The following is a 21,590-nucleotide window of genomic DNA, read 5'->3' as shown; positions in this document are numbered from 1 at the left end:
AAATCTGCATTAGTAGCACAATCACACATTGAAGTTACTGACTTTTGCTGTGTCTACCTACCTGTGGGCTATAACAATACATTTACTGCACATAATGAATAAATGCACAATTTTTCAGTGTCAATATTGGCAATATTTAAAGTGTATGACTATCATGCTCTTCCTGCTATGTTGTCAGCATTATGCAGACAAGCTCAGAAGGGTAATTAGCCAAAGTATTATGTAAATAACTGTAAATGAGGCAAATGTAACCAACTAGCTTCAGAGAACAGAACAAAGCTTTTCCACACTGTATGAAAATGCCACATATTCAGTTGTATACATCTCTATATGGCTCTGACATAGACTATCCTGGATTTAGTTACTTCATGTCTCAACACTTCCACAGTAAATCTGCATAAACAGCGACCTCCAGCGGCCATGATGTCAAATTGCTTATGAAAAAAATCTGCAGCAGACATTGAGGCACAGTTTGGAATGAATGACATTATAAAGAAAATGAAGGTTTGATAGCTCCTTTATTGTTGTCTTCATTAGCATTAGAAGACATAATAACAGTGGCAGCATTAGCAGTAATACCAGTTTTAACTAACACTTTCCAAAAATCACAGAGGAAGGAGAAAAATGTTTCATGTCACACAAAGTCTAACATGTATCTGAGGATCTATCAATAAATGTCAATCTTGAAAATTACTAGATTGAAGCTTCTGATGGGTTTTTTTATTTTGTTGCACGTTATTTTTTTTACATTCAATAATCTGTAATTTCATCTGTGCTGCTACTAGGTTTGTGTGACAAAAAATAAAAAAGAAGGAAATAAGCAGCAGAGAATAGTGCAAAGAACAAAACCAGAATCTATTTAAATTTTTACAAAAATATGGATGTATGCAAGAATAAATTGGTGTAAAACAACAAGAATTTACAAAATACTTGGTGGAGTCACAAGGCAGAATTGTCATCACAGTCTGCTATGTTTGTGTCAGAGCTGTTAGACCTGCATGGAGGAAAAGAAATATGGGGTTTAAGCTGTGTGTGAACTTTAGGTTGATGTGAAAACGTCAACACAGTTCCTGTTATAAATTTCTTCTTAACTCAACACAAAAAAATCGAACTCTTACTCTTCCCTGGCCTGGTGGGTTACTCAAATGGCTGAGATTGGCTGGATGACCAATCATGTTTCTAACACCTGCAGCTGCAACACACCTGTCTGTGTATCCTCTTAATGTGAATAAACATGTTTTGTACTGATTGTAAAACTCTCTGAGACAAATTTGCAACTTTGGGCTACAAAAATAAAACTGATTTGACAAAGAGGCAAGTTAGTGAGAATCAAAATAAGTGACAATACACAACAGGATGGAGGCTGATCAGAAATAATTAGGAATACATGATAACTATATGCAAGTGAATGATGATAGTATGAAAGTGTGTTACTCATAACTGTTTGTAATTGTTGCTCTGGTTCATCTCATTCATCTCTGAGTCCCATTGTGACAAATTGGAGGATTTAAGAAAAGTTAAAGCTGAACAAACATTCATTTCAATATTAACTCAGACACAAGTATTACAATAGATATTGACTGAAAGACTTACCTGCTGTTATATTTTCGTGTAAGCAGGACAGCGATGACTGCAGCAACACAACCACAGGCCAACACAACAAACACAACGATCACAGTGGAACCTGAGAAAAAGAGGAACATTTGTCATATAAAACAAAATTCTTAATGCAACTATCAAATGGGAAGTGGATGTTAGTGACAGGAGACCACATGAATATTCACTAAATCACTGTTACCAGATTCATTTTCTTCATCAAAACCTGGAAAAATAAACAAAAACATCAGAATCATAAAATAATTATTAATCTATAAATATGTGGTTTTGGAAGTGTTTCTCACCATCAGTTGGTGATGGTTTCACTGCAGGAATCTTCTTAAACACCTGAATTTCAGGGACTGAGAGCAGTCGTGCTGTACATCCAACCTGTGCACCGTTTCCATGGAAACCAGACAGCACAGCTGTAGTGGTGACGGTGACTGTACCGTTGGTGTTGGTGACACTGACTGTGCTGTTGTGAGAGAAGTAGAGGTCTTGTTGTGGGACATTCAGAGTTACTGTGGGAGCAGGACGACCTGTGGCCGAGCAGGACACAACTGTCTCTTCAGTAGAGTTTGATTCTCTGATTTGTAGAATGGGTTCATGCAGCTCTGCAAAGACAAAACATTAAAAAATATCGCATGGGGCAAATTGTTATTTTTTTTTTTTTTTGCTGATTTCCTCTGTTTTATAACATTGTAAATCAAATATATTTGGGCTTTAGACTGAATAAAACAAGTATTTTAAGAAGTCTTTGGGTTCTTGATCATTGTGATATAAGTTGTTTCTGTTTCCTGTGCACAAAATGCACAATAGGGCAGCATCTTTCATTTTTATGCCTTACAGTACATTTCATTTCACAAACTGAGGAATTTGTTACAATTATAATATAATTTAAATATCATGACCATCATGTCTTCTTACATTTGGGATATAATAAAAATCAGCTTTTATGACAGTTAGATGCAAAATGTGTGAAATGCAGAGTATGTACAACATGCTTTTAGTGATGTGAAGTATTTGTATTTCATGACTCAATGATGGCAAGCAGACAAATTAACAGTCATCATTTCTAACTGCCATCGATGTGAAATAAGTTAAAACTGTAATTCACCACAAATATGTCTTCAAAAGTGAAGAAAGGAGCTCACCATAGAGTTGGAGGCAGGTTCTGCCTGTCAGATAACCATCAGGATACGTGTTAAACAAACAGAGATAGCAGCCTTCATCCTGCTCCATCACCTTCCTGATAACTATGGAGCAGTTCTGCAGTCCAGCATCTTTAAACTCCACTTTCCCCTTAAAACCAGGATTCACTGTTTCTCCAAAGTATTTGTTGTAGCCTGCAAGATTCTTGTTCTTCCCCTCAGGTGAAAGTTTCTGCCATGTGACCTGAAGAACATCTTTAGACTGCATGAGCTGACAGCTGAGATGGACATCTTCTCCTACTGCTGCCATCACAGTCTGCTGTGTTTGTATCACAACTGTTAGACCTGCATGGAGGAAAAGAAATATGGGGTTTAAGCTGTGTGTGAACTTTAGGTTGATGTGAACAATTCAACACAATTTCTGTTATAGATTTCTACTTCAGGGCCTCTATTACAGCTTCTTCCCTCCTTTACCCTCTGGGTGATCAGCAGTTCAACACTATTCCTGTAAAACTAAAAAAAATCCTGTTATGCACTAATGCATGAATGGTAATGTTGCTTTTTTGTCTTAGTTTGCTGTAAATAAAAACTGTCAGCAGCAAGAAACATTCACCTGTCGTTCCTTTAATGTGGGAAAAAAGAATAAAGATATTTCTTCACAAAACATTCACTTTGGATTGGAATTAAAAATACACAGGAATCCTCCACGGTGCTTTCAATTTCAGCAGAAAAATGACTTTTGTAAAAGTACAGACTACTGTAACATCTCTCTCTTACCTTTTGCAAAGATTCCCAAAACAAAAAAGATTTTCATGACTGCAGCTTGTGTCATCATTGCTGTAAGTTTCAACTCAACTACACTGATCTCTGTTGGTTTCACTGTAAAGACATAAAGCTATCTATGGTTATAAATAATCACATTAAGGGAACTGCGGTGACCATTTACTGACAAATTCCGGCTCTACAGTTGTCACGTCAGCGAAAAAATAAGCAAATGAAATGACAGCATAAAACGTGTCCAAGCCATGCAGGTGGATTTTGGCTTAAATGTGCACACTCAGCCACACCACCCTTATTTTTAAATGCTCATATAGCTGTGAGGTTTACAGCCCTGCACGCCAAACATTTAACATATTTTAGATACTCAACACAAGATGCGCAACTGCCCACATATTAAACTGTCGGTCTCTTAGGTCTTTACTCCAAATAATTTCTGTTTTGCAGTTATCTATGCAAATTTTTATTCAGATCGTCTTGTCCCCGCAGAGAGATGACAATAAACTTGAACCTTGAACTGCTGATGATTAATGATGTCATGGGAAACTTAAACTCAGTTACAGGATCTACATCCACCTGTCTGTCCTCCCTTTTCTCTTTTAACTCCGTTTGTTTGTGGTGGTTCTGTGTCCTCTTGAAGTGTCACCCAAACGTTAACTCGTAATGTTAATATCATCAAAATTACTATCACTAGAGTTGATATAGTCATACATGTAACATACATAGATTTGTTTCTAAAATGTAATATAAAACAGTGCATTGGTCTCCAAGTGTCCCACGGAGCAAAGAAGCAATTCGGCAACATCAGGTTACTTTCTTTCTTTTTTTTTTTGCGGAAGATCCTGCGTTTCGTGCCAACTGTCAGACTTTAACAGCACACTCAGGGTCACGGGTGTGTGTGCAAGGCAAAGAGGATGTAGGCAGCCAACGAGGCAGGATACATAAATGAAAGGGACTTTTCTTCTGAAAGCTCTTTTCTTTTTTTCCACCTCATTTCACCAGCAAGAAACATTCACATGTCGCACTTTTAATGTGGAAAACAAGAATAAATCAGCAGGATTCAATATTTCTTCTCAAAACATTCACTTTGGGTTAAAGTTAAAAATACACAGGAATCCTCCACGGTGCTTTCAATTTCAGCAGAAAAAGTGACTTCTGTAAAAGTACAGACTACTGTAACATCTCTCTCTTACCTTTTGGAAAGACACCGTGTGTCATTGTTGCTGCAAGTGGCAAGGTTTGTTGAACAAACTTCTTTATGAAATGCTGATTTGTTCTAAAAATACTGTATAAACAGTGTGTTACATCTGAAAGTGTCCCCTGAAGAAAAGAAACAATCTGCTTAACAGAAGCCAGTCAGGAGGAACAACAACATCACATCAGGTAAAGACACTTTAACAGTTCAAAGTTCAAGTTATCAGGCAAACAGGTGAGAACAGGTGAGCAGACCAGTGAAGAAGTCTGAGGCCACCTGGTGGTCAGGTGATGAATGGCAGAGAATGAAAGGTTCAATGTCAATGCAAGAGGTCTGGAGAAGTAAGAAGGAGGCTGGAGGCTGAGACAAAGGCAGAAAGGACTAAATGAGCAGGACTGAGACAGTAGTTGTGACACACAAACACATCTAACACCAAGTTAAGAGGAAGAGACAAAGACACTGCTTGATGAAAAATGTAGCTGTAATTAAACACCTGACATGAGAAAGTATGTTCAGAAATATTTACAGCAGACAAATACAAAGTAGAAAAGATAGTTTTATAGAAAAAACTCCATCTTTCCAGGAATAATACACATTCATTATTTACATTCAGTGTAATTTCATCTTCGGCAAAATTCATTTTATAAAAAAAAAAAACTAAAAAGAAAAGAAGCAGTAAACAGTGCAAGGGACAAAACCAAAAGTTATAACCATTTCACTTTAAAAAATTGATGAGGCAACAACAAATTGGTGTAAAACAATATATCAGAATTATATTATAGATGTTACAAAATACTTGGTAAAGTTTAAAGTCCCAACAAACAGCAAGAAAGAAGAGAAAGGAAGTCAAAGAAAACATTCAATTATTTATTTTGTCTTAAAAAGTTTAAAATGTAATGACAAAAATATGGTAAAAATAATACAAAAACATCAAAACCTCTGTGTACATTAATATTTTTGATCTGGAGATATAAGATGAGATATTCATCTTGTTCAGGACACATTTTGATTCTTTTACAATGTCTGAACATTTTACCAACACATGATTTGATGCAGCTTTGTTCAAGTCTGACTGACTTTGTATTGAAACTACAGTCTTGTAGGTTATTTGTCACTAAATAGACTTCTGACTGTGGACGATGATGGTTCTGGTTTCTCCCCTTTTGGATCTTTCTTCTCAGGTGATCGTTTCCTGATCTGTTCATTCTCCAGATTCACCTTCAGATAAAAACAAGACATGAGTCAATTTCCACTCACATTATTATAATACATCATACATATTTCTATCACTGAATGACTCTGACAGTTAACAGTTATGTGGATAAACAGGCTGACTATGAGTACACAATGGACCATGAAGAGTAAAGTGCATCAGAATCAGATTAATGTATAAATAACACATTAGTTAGAGAGATATAGAGATAGAAAGGAACTTAAATACTAACCCTAACCCTAGCCATAACAGACAAAGAGAAGACAGATTAAATAATTTTCTGAAGAAGCAATTTATAATAAATATGAACAAGTGAATAATTATGAAATTATCTTACTCATAAGATATCCTGATCTCTTTCAGCGTCCCTGTGTGACAGAATGAAGGATTTAAGAACATTTATATATTATTTATTTATAGGTGTTGTCTGTATAGATTCTTTAAGCTCTGTGTTTCCTCTTAATGTCAATAAATTATTACCATATTAACTGTGAGACACTGGTATCACAACAAGACAGATATTGAGTTGAAAGTTGAAATGACCTGTTCTTATATTTATGTCTGAGCAGGACAGTGATGACTACAGCAACACAAACAACGACCACTACTGTGATCAATGTAACGATCAAAGTGAAATCTATGAGAAAAAGAGGAAAAAATGTGATATGAGACACTAAACATTCATAAAGCAACTACAGTTTAAATGTGAATTTTGACTTGAGACAACTTTAAGGTTAACTTACTCTTATTGGATCCAGATTCATCATCAAAACCTGAAGAAAGAAAAACAAATATCAGAATCATAAAGTGATAATCAGTTTATAAATCTATGGTTTTGGAAGCGTTTCTCACCATCAGCAGGAATCGTCATAAACACCTGAATTTCAGGGACTGAGAGCAGTCGTGCTGCACATCCAACTTGTGCACCGTTTCCATGGAGACCAGACAGCACAGCTGTAGTGGTGACGGTGACTGTACTGTTGGTGTTGGTGACACTGACTGTGCTGTTGTGAGAGAAGTAGAGGTCTTGTTGTGGGACATTCAGAGTTACTGTGGGAGCAGGACGACCTGTGGCCGAGCAGGACACAACTGTCTCTTCAGTAGAGTTTGATTCTCTGATTTGTAGAATGGGTTCATGCAGCTCTGCAAAGACAAAACATTAAAAAATATCACATGAAGCAAGTTGTTACAAAAAATCAACTAGTTTGCTGATTTCCTCTGTTTTATAACATTATAAATCAAATATATTTGGGCTTTAGACTGAATAAAACAAGTATTTTAAGAAATCTTGAGTTCTTGGACATTATGATGAACAGTTGAGTCAGTCTGTTTCATACATTTCATGTCGAGAATTGAGGAACTTGATATAATTGGATACAAAGTGAGTGAAATGCAGAGTATGTACAACATGCTTTCAGTGGTGTGAAATGTTTGCATTTCATGACAAAATGACATCAAGCAGACAATTTAACAGTCATCATTTCTAACTGCCATCGATGTGAAACAAGTTAAAACTGTAATTCACCACAAATATGTTTTCAAAAGTGAAGAAAGGAGCTCACCATAGAGTTGGAGGCAGGTTCTGCCTGTCAGAGAACCATCAGGAAACGTGTTAAACAAACAGAGATAGCAGCCTTCATCCTGCTCCATCACCTTCCTGATAACTATGGAGCAGTTCTGCAGTCCAGCATCTTTAAACTCCACTTTCCCCTGAAAACCATCATTCACTGTTTGACTAGAGTTTTTGTCGCAGCTGCCAAGATTCTTCTTCTTCCCATCAGGTGAAAGTTTCTGCCATGTGACCTGAAGAACATCTCTAGACTGCATGAGCTGACAGCTGAGATGGACATCTTCTCCTACTGCTGCCATCACAGTCTGCTGTGTTTGTATGTCAGCTGTTTGACCTGCATGGAGGAAAAGAAATATGGGGTTTAAACTGTGTTTGAACTTTAGGTTGATGTGAACATTTCAACAAAACTTGTTATGAATTGATACTTAACTGCTAAAAATTGATTTATAATGTAATGGTGAAACTGCAACTCAGTGATAAAATATGATTTATTTCAGCAAATATAGTTTTGCTTTTCAAAGTAGGACAGGCTGCAGGTAAAGTACTAAACTTTATTATAGAGACTGAACAGTGATGTTAAAAGTGAAAAAGAGTGAGAGTCACTTTAAACTTCATGTTGAGTCATTAATGTGTTGCTGGTTGGTTGTGATGAACACAGATGTTGAAAACAGGAAGAAGAACACGTAGCTGTTTTCGAAACAGAGTTATTTATAGTAATCACATTTCTGATAAATTACACCTGTTGCTTTTTTGTCTTAGTTTTCTGTAAATAAAAAATGTCACCAGCAAGAAACATTCACCTGTCGCACTTTGAATGTGTAAAACAAGAATAAATCAGCAGGATTCAATATTTCTTCTCAAAACGTTCATTTTGAGTTAGAGTTAAAAATACACAGGGAACATCACGGTGCTTTCAATAACAGCAGAGAAAAGGCCTCTACGTACACGGGTTACTGTAACATCTCTCTCTTACCTTTTGGAAAGACTCCTAAAATAAAAAACATTGTCATGACTGCAGCTTGTGTCATCATCGCTGCAAGTTTCAAGTCAACTATACTGATCTCTGATGGTATCAATGTTAAAATAAAAAGTTATCACTAGAATAAATATAGGTCTACATATGAAACATAAACATACACTGATTTGTTTCTAAAATGTAATATAAAGCAGCGCTTCACGTCTCTGAGCGCCGGAATGATGGTAACATCCGTTTCTTTCGCTTTTTGATTTGCATACTTGCACGCTTTAAGACCGCACTCAGGGGCATGAGTTTATCGAGGGGATGAGGGCGGACGCTGAGACAAGTGTCAGCTCAGTTATGTTGATGCTGATGTTAGTGAAGCGTCTTCACGTAATGTGCTGAGAAACCGAGAAAGAGATCAGATTGTATTCTTGACGTAACTCGGCAGATTGTGATTGGTGCCTTCAAGATCTGAAAAAATGAGCTAAACTGTCTGATAAAGTAAACTTCTCTCATCTACGGAGCCCAAGTGGGGCCAGCTGAGAAAAGAAAAGAGCCATATGTAAAACTGTATTCTCGTTTTACCATTTTTAAATTTCATTTAGTTGAACATAAATTTATTAAATCGTTTTCTGAAGAAGCAATTAATAATAAATATGTAAAGTGAATAATTATGAAATTGTCTTACTCATAAGATCTCCTCAGCATCCCTGTGTGACAGAATGAAGGATTTAAGAACATTTATATATTATTTATTTATAGGTGTTGTCTGTATAGATTCTTTAAGCTCTGTGTTTCCTCTTAATGTCAATAAATTATTACCATATTAACTGTGAGACACTGGTATCACAACAAGACAGATATTGAGTTAAAAGTTGAAATAACCTGTTCTTATGTTTATGTCTGAACAGGACAGATCCTCTCTACATTTAAGAGTAGGCTCAAAACTTTCCTTTTTAATGAAGCTTATAGTTAGGGCCGGCCAAGCTCACCTTGGATCAACCCTTAGTTATGCTGCTATAGGTCTAGACTCCGGGGGGACTTCCCATGATGCACCAAGTTCCTCTCTCCTCCTCCTCCTCTCCATCTGTATGCATTCATGTAACATCAATGCATGTTACTAACTTGGCTTCTTCCCCAGAGTTTTTTGTGCTTTCTCATCTCGCAGGAAACCCTGGGTTGCAGGCTGAGCCTTTGCGGTCCTTCGTGGTCCTGTTGGTGTCCTTCCCTAGCTATTGCTGCTCTTATTGTTATTGTTATTGTTATTGTTATGATTGCTGTTATTCTATTTTGGTGTACTTAACTATGGGGTACATCTGTGCGTTTACTTTGTAACAAAGGTCCAGGGGAAAGTGTATTGTGATGGATGCTGTCGGCCTTTGCTGGCTGTAATCCAAAGTGTACATTGTATGTCTTATTATCATATCATATTAAAACCAAAATCTTACATCCTTAACTTAAAATCTTTATTTAACATACTCCACAAAGGCAAAAACATTAAAAAAATATCACATGGAGCAAGTTGTTAAAAAAATCAACTAGTTTGCTGATTTTCTCTGTTTTATAACATTATAAATCAAATATATTTGGGCTTTAGACTGAATAAAACAAGCATTTTAAGAAATCTCTGGGTTCTTGAACATTATGATGAGCAGTTGTCTCTGTTTCCTACATTTCATTTCACAAATTGAGGAATTTGATACAATAATAATATAATTTAAATATCATGACCATCATGTTTTCTTACATTTGTGAAGACAATTAACTTTTATGACAGTTGGATGCAAAGTGAGTGAAATGCGGAGTTTGTACAACATGCTTTTAGTGATGTGAAGTATTTGCATTTCATGGCAAAATGACATCAAACAGACAATTTAACAGCCATCATTTCTAACTGCCATCATTTTGAAACAAGTTAAAACTGTAATTCACTACAAATATGTCTTCAAAAGTGAAGAAAGGAGCTCACCATAGAGTTGGAGGCAGGTTGTGCCTGTCAGAGAACCATCAGGATACGTGTTAAACAAACAGAGATAGCAGCCTTCATCCTGCTCCATCACCTTCCTGATAACTATGGAGCAGTGCTGCAGTCCAGCATCTTTAAACTCCACTTTGCCCTGAAAACCAGGAATCACTTCTTGCCCTGAGGCTTTGTTGTAGCTGGCAAGAATCTTCTTCTTCCCATCAGGTGAAAGTTTCTGCCATGTGACCTGACGAACATCTCTAGACTGCATGAGCTGACAGCTGAGATGGACATCTTCTCCTACTGCTGCCATCACAGTCTGCTGTGTTTGTATCACAGCTGTTAGACCTGCATGGAGGAAAAGAAATATGGTGTTTAAACTGTGCGTGAACTTTAGGTTGATGTGAATATTTCAACACAATTTCAGTTATAAATTGATACTTAACTGCTCAAATTGATTTATAATGTAAAGCAGAAACTGCAACTCAGAGATAAAATATGATTTATTTCAGCAAATATAGTTTTGCTTTTCAAAGTAGGACAGGCTGCAGGTAAAGTACTAAACTTTATTATAGAGACTGAACAGTGATATTAAAAGTGAAAAAGAGTTTGAGTCACTTTAAACTTCATGTTAACTCATAAATGTGTTGCTGGTTGGTTGTGATGAACACAGATATTGAAAACAGGAAGAAGAACACGTAGCTGTTTTCGAGACAGAGTTATTTATAGCAATCACATTTCTGATAAATTACAGGTGTTGCTTTTTTGTCTTTTGTCTTTTCTGTAAATAAAAATTGTCACCAGCAAGAAACATTCACCTGTCGCACTTTGAATGTGTAAAACAAGAATAAATCAGCAGGATTCAATATTTCTTCTCAAAACGTTCATTTTGAGTTAGAGTTAAAAATACACAGGAAACATCACGGTGCTTTCAATATCAGCAGAAAAAAGGACTGTAAGTACACGGGTTATTGTGACATCTCTCTCTTACCTTTTGGAAAGACTCCTAAAATAAAAAACATTGTCATGACTGCAGCTTGTGTCATCATCGCTGCAAGTTTCAAGTCAACTATACTGATCTCTGATGGTATCGATGTTAAAATAAAAAGTTATCACTAGAATAAATATAGGTCTACATAAGAAACATAAACATACACTGATGTGTTTCTAAAATGTAATATAAAGCAGCGTTTTACGTCTCTGAGTGCCGGAATGATGGTAACATCCGTTTCCTCCGCTTTTTGATTTGTATACTTGCACGCTTTAAGACCGCACTCAGGGGCATGAGTTTATCGAGAGGATGAGGGCGGACGCTGTGATAAGTGTCAGCTCAGTTATTTTGATGCTGATGTTAGTGAAGCGTCTTCACGTAATGTGCTGAGAAACTGAGAAAGAGATCAGATTGTATTTTTGACGTAACTCAGCAGATTGTGATTGGTGCCTTCAAGATCTGAAAAAATGAGCTAAACTGTCTGATAAAGTAAACTTCTCTCATCTACGGAGCCCAAGTGGGGCCAGCTGAGAAAAGAAAAGAGCCATATGTAAAACTGTATTCTCGTTTGACCATTTTTAAATTTCATTTAGTTGAACATAAATTTATTAAATCGTTTTCTGAAGAAGCAATTAATAATAAATATGTAAAGTGAATAATTATGAAATTGTCTTACTCATAAGATCTCCTCAGCATCCCTGTGTGACAGAATGAAGGATTTAAGAACATTTATATATTATTTATATATAGGTGTTGTCTGTATAGATTCTTTAAGCTCTGTGTTTCCTCTTAATGTCAATAAATTATTACCGTATTAACTGTGAGACACTGGTATCACAACAAGACAGATATTGAGTTAAAAGTTGAAATAACCTGTTCTTATGTTTATGTCTGAACAGGACAGACCCTCTCTACATTTAAGAGTAGGCTCAAAACTTTCCTTTTTAATGAAGCTTATAGTTAGGGCCGGCCAAGCTCACCTTGGATCAACCCTTGGTTATGCTGCTATAGGTGTAGACTCCAGGGGGACTTCCCATGACGCACCGAGTTCCTCTCTCCTCCTCCTCCTCTCCATCTGTATGCATTCATGTAACATCAATGCATGTTACTAACTTGGCTTCTTCCCCAGAGTTTTTTGTGCTTTCTCATCTCACAGGAAACCCTGGGTTGCAGGCTGAGCCTTCGCGGTCCTTCGTGGTCCTTCGTGGTCCTTCGTGGTCCTGTTGTTGCAGCAACAACCAGTACTAGGAAACCCACCCTGAGGGGCCCCATCTCATCAGTGTCTCTGTGAGCAATGATACATCGAGAACTACTTTTTGCATAGACTAACGTTACACAAAACAGAGAGGAGTTATCTGTCTGGGAGTGAAAAGAGAAAGAGCAGAGGTGGCAAAGGGATGTCTAGATGTGGCCGCAATGCAGTGGTGGACTCAGGCTGTCTCAGAAGCAGGGACGAAAAAATATAAAGGGCACCCTTACTTCACAATGTTTTTCTCCCATACAGTGCACCCTATAGGGCACATTTTTTTAATTGAAAGGGCACCCAATTCTGCACTAAAGTATGTTAGACTTAAATTAGACTAAATTGCAGTTTTTTCTTTTCTTTAGCACTAGAAGGGCATCCATACAGAACCTCCAGCTCACCCCATTACAACAGCATCATAGGGCACTGCATTACATCCTCTTCATTTAAAGGACACGTCATATTTTCTTGTTTTTGGGGGTTCTTTACAGGGCACTATCACAGTTTCTTCTACTGAAAGGGCACCATGAGGATCCTTCATTCCAGATTGTCACATATAGTGGCCCTCTATAGGGCATTTCATCCTGATTTACCCATAAGTAGACAGTCATCACAGAATTTTTGTATGTTTCTCCTTTGTGTGGGCACCTTAGAGTGCACTTTATGATACTGTGGGGGCACCTTAGACTCTAAGGTGTCCCACAGTATGATAAAGCGAGGTGCAAGCCTAAGACATGGCAGAAATTTTGGGGAGGCATCTGAGGTGGCCAATCAGATTGTAGGGGAGGCACTAGCCTTCAAAACTGTGCATGCAGCGGATGTTTCAGTAATTATAGTGACTCAGTGTCTCAACCACTGTTAAAGATAATTAAGTCAGACTTTTAAAGGCATCATGCATTCAAATTCTGATCTTTTTTATATGACCGAGATGACCCCTACACAAGCCTTCAGCGGCCAGGAAATGATCTCTACCAAACTATCTCCTCAATACACCATCAGCATGATGCCAAGACAACAGCCAGCAATGTGATGGAGCTGGATGATCAGGAAATAGATGAAAGAGAAACTGATCCAAGGTGGGAAATCTATGAAAACATACAGCAAGAAAACACAGGACTTTTTGTGTGTAGATTCACTACTTGATCGTAAGAGATACATGTTTATGGATAGTGGTGTGAGTCTAATATATCTCAGGTCCACAACAGTATCTTAATATAGTTATTAGCATTGTGACTTGTTCTTGCATGCTGTTTCATGAGTCTAATACCTAGAAGTTTGTAGTCACATTCTTCAATCAGATAAGATTGATATTTTCCAAAAGCTAACAACATGACTAATAACATGAAACATCAACATCTCTGATTCTAACTGCTTACTTGGAAGTGAGTTAGTTAGTTTGTTCAGAAATACTCTGTGTAAAACTGTTGCAGTGGCTGATAAAATCAACAAATACAATAAAGTATGTAACATATAACTCCCTCTTCTAGTATCACTATTTTTTTACACAACACACAAACCTTGTTATGAGTAATGTACCTCACATCCTTCCTGAGTTGGAGTTTCATCACAAAAGTTGAGGCCATTTTCTGATTCTTATTATTGATATAAATTAATGGAATTTGAGAATAAATATCAGTCAATGGAAGTGTATAATTGTGATCAACAAGTAAATATTCCTGATGTCTATAATACTTGACTTGTGCGCACAAACCTTGCTGCTGCTTGAAAGATGTCTGTCAGTCACATAAACTAGTTTGTAGAATATAGTTGCTGTTCATTTGTGCTCAGACTGAACTGTCAACCTGCATCAAGTGATGTGTGTTTGTCACTTACAATTGTTTCATATTAAAACAGCGCTGTGTGAAGAGGAAGCAGCAGTTTCCTTTTTACAGGGTGATAAGCATGCTGTTTCCTGTTTCCAACTCATACTCATGGTGATGACTGCAAAGCAAACATATCAGTTAAATCATGTTACATGATGTACAACTTTTACTAAGTGTAGATATTGTAAGATATAAAGCAGGTGATAATTTGTATTAGTTGGATTCTTGTGGATCCAGCTCCAAGAGCAGTTTGAACACATGCCTGTAGACCTGATGTTTGAAGATCTGACATATTTTCTTTCTGTATTCTACTCTGTTTCACCTTCAGTGTGTTAATATGAAAGCAGTCATGTCTTGCATTTCCTTGTAAGAAGACATCACACCAGCTTGTAGGTGTCTAAACAACAGTTCATAGACGTGTGTCAGTTTCCCCTCTTCAGTACAATAAAGTCTTCACTGCCAGCAGCACTTAAACTGTCACTTAGACCTCTTGACCAGCATGGCTGTTTGGAAACTGTGGTTTGTTCTGCTTTTGCTGCTACCTGCATATAACAACAGCCAAGGTACAGGAACTAATTTTTATCATTTATCATTTAAATAGAACAATTAAATATTTTTTTTATGTTTCATACTGACTCTAATTATTCATTGTTTGCAGTGACTCCTGTGAAAACCACTGGGAGAGAACCATATGTCACTCTGATATGCACCAATGAAACACTGAATATCATCACATTTATAATATGTAAGATCAGAACAGAGAGGAGCAGAGGAGAAGAGTGTCACTTAATGTATAAATATGAACAGGACTTTGAGCATGGATGTGACTCCAGGTTCACACTTATGAAAAAGAATCAGACTATATTTCTTCACCTGACCAGTTTAACACCAGTGGATAGTGGGAACTACAGCTGTGAGTGTGTATATCCTGGAGTAACAAATACTCTCCATCTTCATATCACTGTGGAAGGTAAACACATGTTATATATTTTTCCTCACACTTTGATTAAATTTACAGTGATTATTTTCCATTGTGTTGTATTAACATGGTAGTATGATGTCTATACTTCAGGTTTTCAGGTCAAATCAAAGCATGCAGTAATTATAACAGAAATATAGTATTTAAAATAGTATTCGTGCTGACAGTAATGTCCTACATCGTTTTTGGTCTTGGCTGTGGTAATTTATTAGCTTTGATTTGCAGATTTAGATAATATATTATTTCAGAAGCATCTTATGTTTTTTGTTTTACAATTTGAGTAAATTCCAGTGTCACTGTAGAGGATGAAGAGGCCACAAGTTCCATAAAAATATCAATTGCCAGTGCTGCTGTTGGTGTGACTGTATTCATCATTATAACTGGAGTTATCCTGGGATTTATCCACAGAAGAAAACATCACAGGTGAGAGACTGTTAAGGCTAAGATTGTTTTAGACCTAAAAGCAGACACAGAAACAGAGAGGAATGAATAAGATAGGATGGTTTAGTGAGCAAAACTGGTTGTGGAGGGAAGAAAGGAGGGGGGCTGGTGATGGCAAGGGGCGGCAGGCAGGCTACAGAGGAGTGGTATGGTGGAGCTTGGCTGGTGGCTCGGTGAATATTGCTTGGATAAGCTGAATAGTGGGCTTGCAGCAATGTTGAGAACAACGATGTGGTGGACAAGCTGGCACCGGAGACCTGGACAAAGGAGATGTCAGATCAGTAATTTGCAAGAGATCACAATAAAGTAACTCAAGTACAAAGAACACTGAGCAGCTGAGGGAGAGTAGCTACTACTGAGCTGACTGAACAATCTGGCGAGGAATGGAAGGAGAGCTGGAGTACTTGTGCTGTGAATTGATGAGCTGATTGCAGACAGGTGTGGAATTGAACCACATACCTGGTCAGGGAAGCCACGCCCACAACACACACACACACAAACAGACAGAGGAGGAGGTGACACAGAGGAAAACAGAGAAACACAGGCCAGCCAGAGCCCTGACAGAGACTGTCATATACATATTCATATTTTCAATATGTTATTACTTTTTGCTTCATGACTTAAAAGCATTAGATGCTCTTAAACAATATGATTAAATCGACTGTGGTTCATTTACATGCAGTTTTTTCAACACTTGTTCTCATTTTGTAAGTATATCATTTAAAAAGTATATTTCTTTAATGATATCACCTGTCATACATGTTTATCTCATTTTGAATGAAATTCACAGTCACATATAACAAGGTCTTGACTTTCAGGTTTATATGAAACAATGAAGGAACACATGATGTACTCTGAATTTTGTGGTCTGTTTTATTAGATGAGACAGGAAATGAAACATTATTTATTAATATAAACTGTGGTGTTACTGCATTGATTGTTGTTACTGGAGTTGTCCTTGGATTCATCCACAGAAAAATTCTTTCCAGGTGAACAATTCTGACTTAAGTGCTTTTTAACCTTGTAAAACAATGCAGTCAGTGGTTTTGTTGGAAAGTACAGAAGAGCTGGTGTGTGTGTGTGTGTTTGGTGTGTCACTAACTCTGATATCTCTTCTTATTTAAAGAAACTGTTCAAGAACAGACACATCTGGATCATCTGTATGTAAATCTCCCGGCTCTTTGGTGAGTAATGTACTTTCTGATCAGAGGACTGTGTGAGTGGATTTGAACCTTGAAAAGTGGAGGTTTCAGTAAATGTAGTGACTCAGTGTCTCAACAATGGTTCAATATAATTAAGTCAGACGTTTAAAGCATCATGCATTCAAATTCTGATCTTCTTATAGACCAGAGATGACCCAGATGACCCCTACACAAGCCTTCAGCAGCCAGCAAATAATCTCTACCAAACTATCTCCTCCAAACACCATCAACATGACGCCAAGACAAATTCAGCCACAATATAATGTAGCTGGATGATCAGGAAATAGATGAAAGAGAAACTGATCCAAGTTGGGAAATCTATGAAAACACTTGAACCAAAATTCAAGAACATAAATTTGTAACATCTGATATTGTCCCTCTAAATATTGCAGAGATTGCAGTATCAGAGGTTTTCTTGACACCATGATAACTGTTTAATTTCTGACTTACAAGAGAAATAAATTCACCCGCCTCTCTACTTTTCTCGTCATCACACTGTAAGAAAACACAGGACACAGCAGTCTTGCTGCACATCCAACTTGTGCACCGTTTCCATGGAAACCAGACAGCACAGCTGTAGTGGTGACGGTGACTGTACCATTGGTGTTGGTGACACTGACTGTGCTGTTGTGAGAGTAGAGGTCTTGTTGTGGGACATTCAGAGTTACTGTGGGAGCAGGACGACCTGTGGCCGAGCAGGACACAACTGTCTCTTCAGTAGAGTTTGATTCTCTGATTTGTAGAATGGGTTCATGCAGCTCTGCAAAGACAACACATTAAAAAAATACAGTTTCACATGAATTCATTTCTTACAAAGACATCAGCTTTGACATGATAATTCTCCAGGGGAAATGTGTTTAATACTGGAATTACATAATCCAGTTTGACGATTATGGAAATGTCTTTAATAATGCAGAATAATGCAGTTTTTACAGCTGCACTGATTAGTAGATTAATTGATCGATTTCAGCAGAAACGCCAAAAATTCACTGGTTCCAGCTTCATAAATGTGAATATATCTGATATTAAAGTAAACGTTTTTGGGTTTTTTTGACATTTCATGGAGAATATGATAAATTGAGAAAATAATCAACAGATTAATTGATAATGAAAATAAGTTTCAGACCTAGTCCTCACCATAGATAAACAGAAATTAAATTTACCTGCGGACAGATGATAGTCTCCCAAAAACAAGCTTGGTTCCCAGTCTGTGAGGTGTTCCTGTTCTACAGGTAATGTGAAACTGGAGCAGAATAATCCATGGTTACTACATAAAACTACGACCGGTGTTGAGTTCCTGCTGCCTCATTTCAGTCCCTGATCTCTCATAACGCCTCAACTCTTCGCCAGTACATTTGAGGTCAGTGGGACCTCTGGTGTCCATGTTGTCTAGTCACATCCAACCGTTTTACCACACATTATTAACCACAGTATGAGGGTTTGATAGTTGCAGTTTTACCTTTTAATAAGAGAATAAATCATCATAGCTATTTGCCACAGCTCATCTGGCTCCAAAATCTTATAATAACACTCCTAATTTCACCAAAAATGATCCTTTTAGACATTGTGTGAATTTTTATTTACAGATATTAAATATATTCAAGTGGCAATTTATTAAAAATCTACACGAATGACAGAAACAGAACAAAAACAAAAAGAAGCAATGGTAAATATACATTAAATACAACATTTTCACATGATAAAAACAAGTTAATAATTCAAATGACAGAAAACAACAACAGGTGGTTTGGTTTTGCAAATGCATGACATATAACATTTACTGGTCAAAGTGGAATGAGAGTAGTTCTAGCTGAGCTTAAAATCATCCAAATACTTCTCAAAGTCACAGTTTTCATATGAAAATAAAGAACTGTTCAAAGATTGTTTTTGTTTTTCATTAAAAAAAAAACAAAAACAAATATATATCAGTAACATTTACAACTAGTAATCTAATAAATTTCGTCTCCTTGTTGTCAAATATAACTTCTTGAACCTTCAAATCTTCAAACATCCGTTGTCTGAACACGCCTGAAAAAAGCACATTAATACAAGTTTGCATCACTTTTTCTTTAATAAAACAAGTACTTAATGGTCCAAAAAAGAGAACATGTTTTGTAATGATAGTAAAACTCTCTGAGACAAATTTGTAACTTTGGGCTACAAAAATAAAACTGATTTGACAAAGAGGCAAGTTAGTGAGAATCAAAACAAGTGACAATACACAACAGGATGGAGGCTGATCAGAAATAATTAGGAATACATGATAAATATATGCAAGTGAATGATGATAGTATGAAAGTGTGTTACTCATAAGTGTTTGTAATTGTTGCTCTGGGCATCTCATTCATCTCTGAGTCCCTGTGTGAAGAACTGAAGAATTTAAGAAAAGTTAAAGCTGAGGAAATATTCATTTCAATATTAACTCAGACACAAGTATTACAATAGATATTTGCTGAAAGACTTACCTGTTGTTATATTTTCGTTTAAGCAGGACAGCGATGACTGCAGCAACACAACCACAGGCTAATACCACAAACACAATGATCACAGTGGAATCTGAGAAAAAAAGGAACATTTGTCATATGGAGCAACATTGATTACGCAAATATAAAATGGGAAGTGGATGTTCATGACAGGAGACCATGTGAACATTATCTGAATCACAGTTCAGTGAATAAGAAACAAAAACATCAGAATCATAAAGTAATTATGAATCTATAAATTGGTGGTTTTTGAAGTGTTTCTCACCATCAGCAGGAATTGTCTTAAACACCTGAATTTCAGGGACTGAGAGCAGTCGTGCTGCACATCCAACTTTTGCACCGTTTCCATGGAAACCAGACAGCACAGCTGTAGTGGTGACGGTGACTGTACCGTTGGTGTTGGTGACACTGACTGTGCTGTTGTGAGAGAAGTAGAGGTCTTGTTGTGGGACATTCAGAATTACTGTGGGAGCAGGACGACCTGTGGCCGAGCAGGACACAACTGTCTCTTCATTAGAGTTTGATTCTCTGATTTGTAGAATGGGTTCATGCAGCTCTGCAAAGACAAAATATTAAAAAATATCACATGGAGCAAGTTGTTAAAAAAATCAACTAGTTTGCTGATTTTCTCTGTTTTATAACATTATAAATCAAATATATTTGAGCTTTAGACTGAATAAAACAAGTATTTTAAGAAATCTTTGGGTTCTTGGACATTATGATGAGCAGTTGTCTCTGATTCCTACATTTCATTTCAGAAATTGAGGAATTTGATATAATTTTAATATAATTGAAATATCATGACCATCATGTCTTCTTACATTTGGGAAGAAAATTAACTTTTATGACAGTTGGATGCAAAATGTGTGAAATACAGAGTATGTACAACATGCTTTTAGTGGTTTGAAGTATTTGTATTTCATGGCAAAATGACGGCAAGCAGACAATTTAACAGCCATCATTTCTAACTGCCATCAATGTGAATCAAGTTAAAACTGTAATTCACCACAAATATATCTTCAAAAGTGAAGAAAGGAGCTCACCATAGAGTTGGAGGCAGGTTCTGCCTGTCAGAGAACCATCAGGATACGTGTTAAACAAACAGAGATAGCAGCCTTCATCCTGCTCCATCACCTTCCTGATAACTATGGAGCAGTTCTGCAGTCCAGCATCTTTAAACTCCACTTTCCCCTGAAAACCATCATTCACTGTTTGTCCAAAGTATTTGTTGTAGGTGCCAAGATCCTTCTTCTTCCCCTCAGGTGAAAGTTTCTGCCACATGACCTGAAGAACATCTCTAGACTGCATGAGCTGACAGCTGAGATGGACATCTTCTCCTACTGCTGCCATCACAGTCTGCTGTGTTTGTATCACAGCTGTTAGACCTGCATGGAGGAAAAGAAATATGGGGTTTAAACTGTGTGTGAACTTTAGGTTGATGTGAACATTTCAACAAATCTTATTATAAATTGATACTTAACTGCTCAAAATGATTTATAATGTAATGGTGAAACTGCAACTCAGTGATTAAATATGATTTATTTCAGCAAATATAGTTTTGCTTTTCAAAGTAGGACAGGCTGCAGGTAAAGTACTAAACTTTATTATAGAGACTGAACAGTGATGTTAAAAATGAAAAAGAATGTGAGTCACTTTAAACTTCATGTTGACTCATAAATGTGTTGCTGGTTGGTTGTTGTGAACACAGATGTTGAAAATAGTCAGAGGAACATGTAGCTGTTTCTGAGACAGACTTATTTATTGTAATTAAATTTCTAATTAATTACCCATGTTGCTTTTTTGTCTTAGTTTGCTGTAAATAAAAACTGTCAGCAGCAAGAAACATTCACCTGTCGCAGTTTTAATGTGGGAAACAAGAATAAGTTAGCAGGATTCAATATTTCATCACAAAACATTCACTTTGGATTAGAAGTAAAAACACGCAGGAATCCTTCACGGTGCTTTAAAATTTAGCAGAATAATAATAAAAGTACAGACTACT

General features: G+C 36.8%; 1 protein-coding gene and 2 long non-coding RNA genes across 3 annotated transcripts in view; 1 reads left to right on the top strand and 2 right to left on the bottom strand.

The window, feature by feature from the left end:
- Positions 1 to 20,969, bottom strand: part of LOC137176724 (immunoglobulin superfamily member 10-like) — a 60,861-nt gene extending 39,892 nt beyond the window's left edge. Inside the window, exons 1-9 of the mRNA XM_067582607.1 lie at positions 20,632 to 20,969; positions 19,854 to 20,144; positions 17,653 to 17,865; positions 12,572 to 12,742; positions 11,418 to 11,528; positions 10,433 to 10,774; positions 7,495 to 7,836; positions 6,785 to 7,075; positions 6,676 to 6,705 (exon numbers count right to left, since the gene is read on the bottom strand). Coding sequence (XP_067438708.1) covers positions 6,676 to 6,705; positions 6,785 to 7,075; positions 7,495 to 7,836; positions 10,433 to 10,774; positions 11,418 to 11,528; positions 12,572 to 12,742; positions 17,653 to 17,865; positions 19,854 to 20,144; positions 20,632 to 20,938 — 2,098 coding nt within the window. The 5' untranslated portion in view covers positions 20,939 to 20,969. The remainder of the gene's footprint in view (positions 1 to 6,675; positions 6,706 to 6,784; positions 7,076 to 7,494; positions 7,837 to 10,432; positions 10,775 to 11,417; positions 11,529 to 12,571; positions 12,743 to 17,652; positions 17,866 to 19,853; positions 20,145 to 20,631) is intronic.
- Positions 14,681 to 17,762, top strand: LOC137177096 (uncharacterized). Its single transcript, XR_010925955.1, has 5 exons — positions 14,681 to 15,046; positions 15,142 to 15,453; positions 15,744 to 15,885; positions 17,030 to 17,087; positions 17,249 to 17,762. It is a non-coding gene; the product is annotated as an uncharacterized lncRNA (long non-coding RNA).
- On the bottom strand, positions 18,657 to 19,662 carry LOC137177099 (uncharacterized). The gene is made up of 2 exons (XR_010925959.1): positions 19,571 to 19,662; positions 18,657 to 19,475 (listed from the first exon to the last, which is right to left on the bottom strand). It is a non-coding gene; the product is annotated as an uncharacterized lncRNA (long non-coding RNA).
- Positions 20,970 to 21,590: the final 621 nt, after the last annotated feature.

Source organism: Thunnus thynnus, chromosome 24 (assembly GCF_963924715.1).
Source record: "Thunnus thynnus chromosome 24, fThuThy2.1, whole genome shotgun sequence".
Lineage (NCBI taxonomy): Eukaryota > Metazoa > Chordata > Actinopteri > Scombriformes > Scombridae > Thunnus > Thunnus thynnus.
This window is presented reverse-complemented; position numbering and strand designations above follow the sequence as displayed.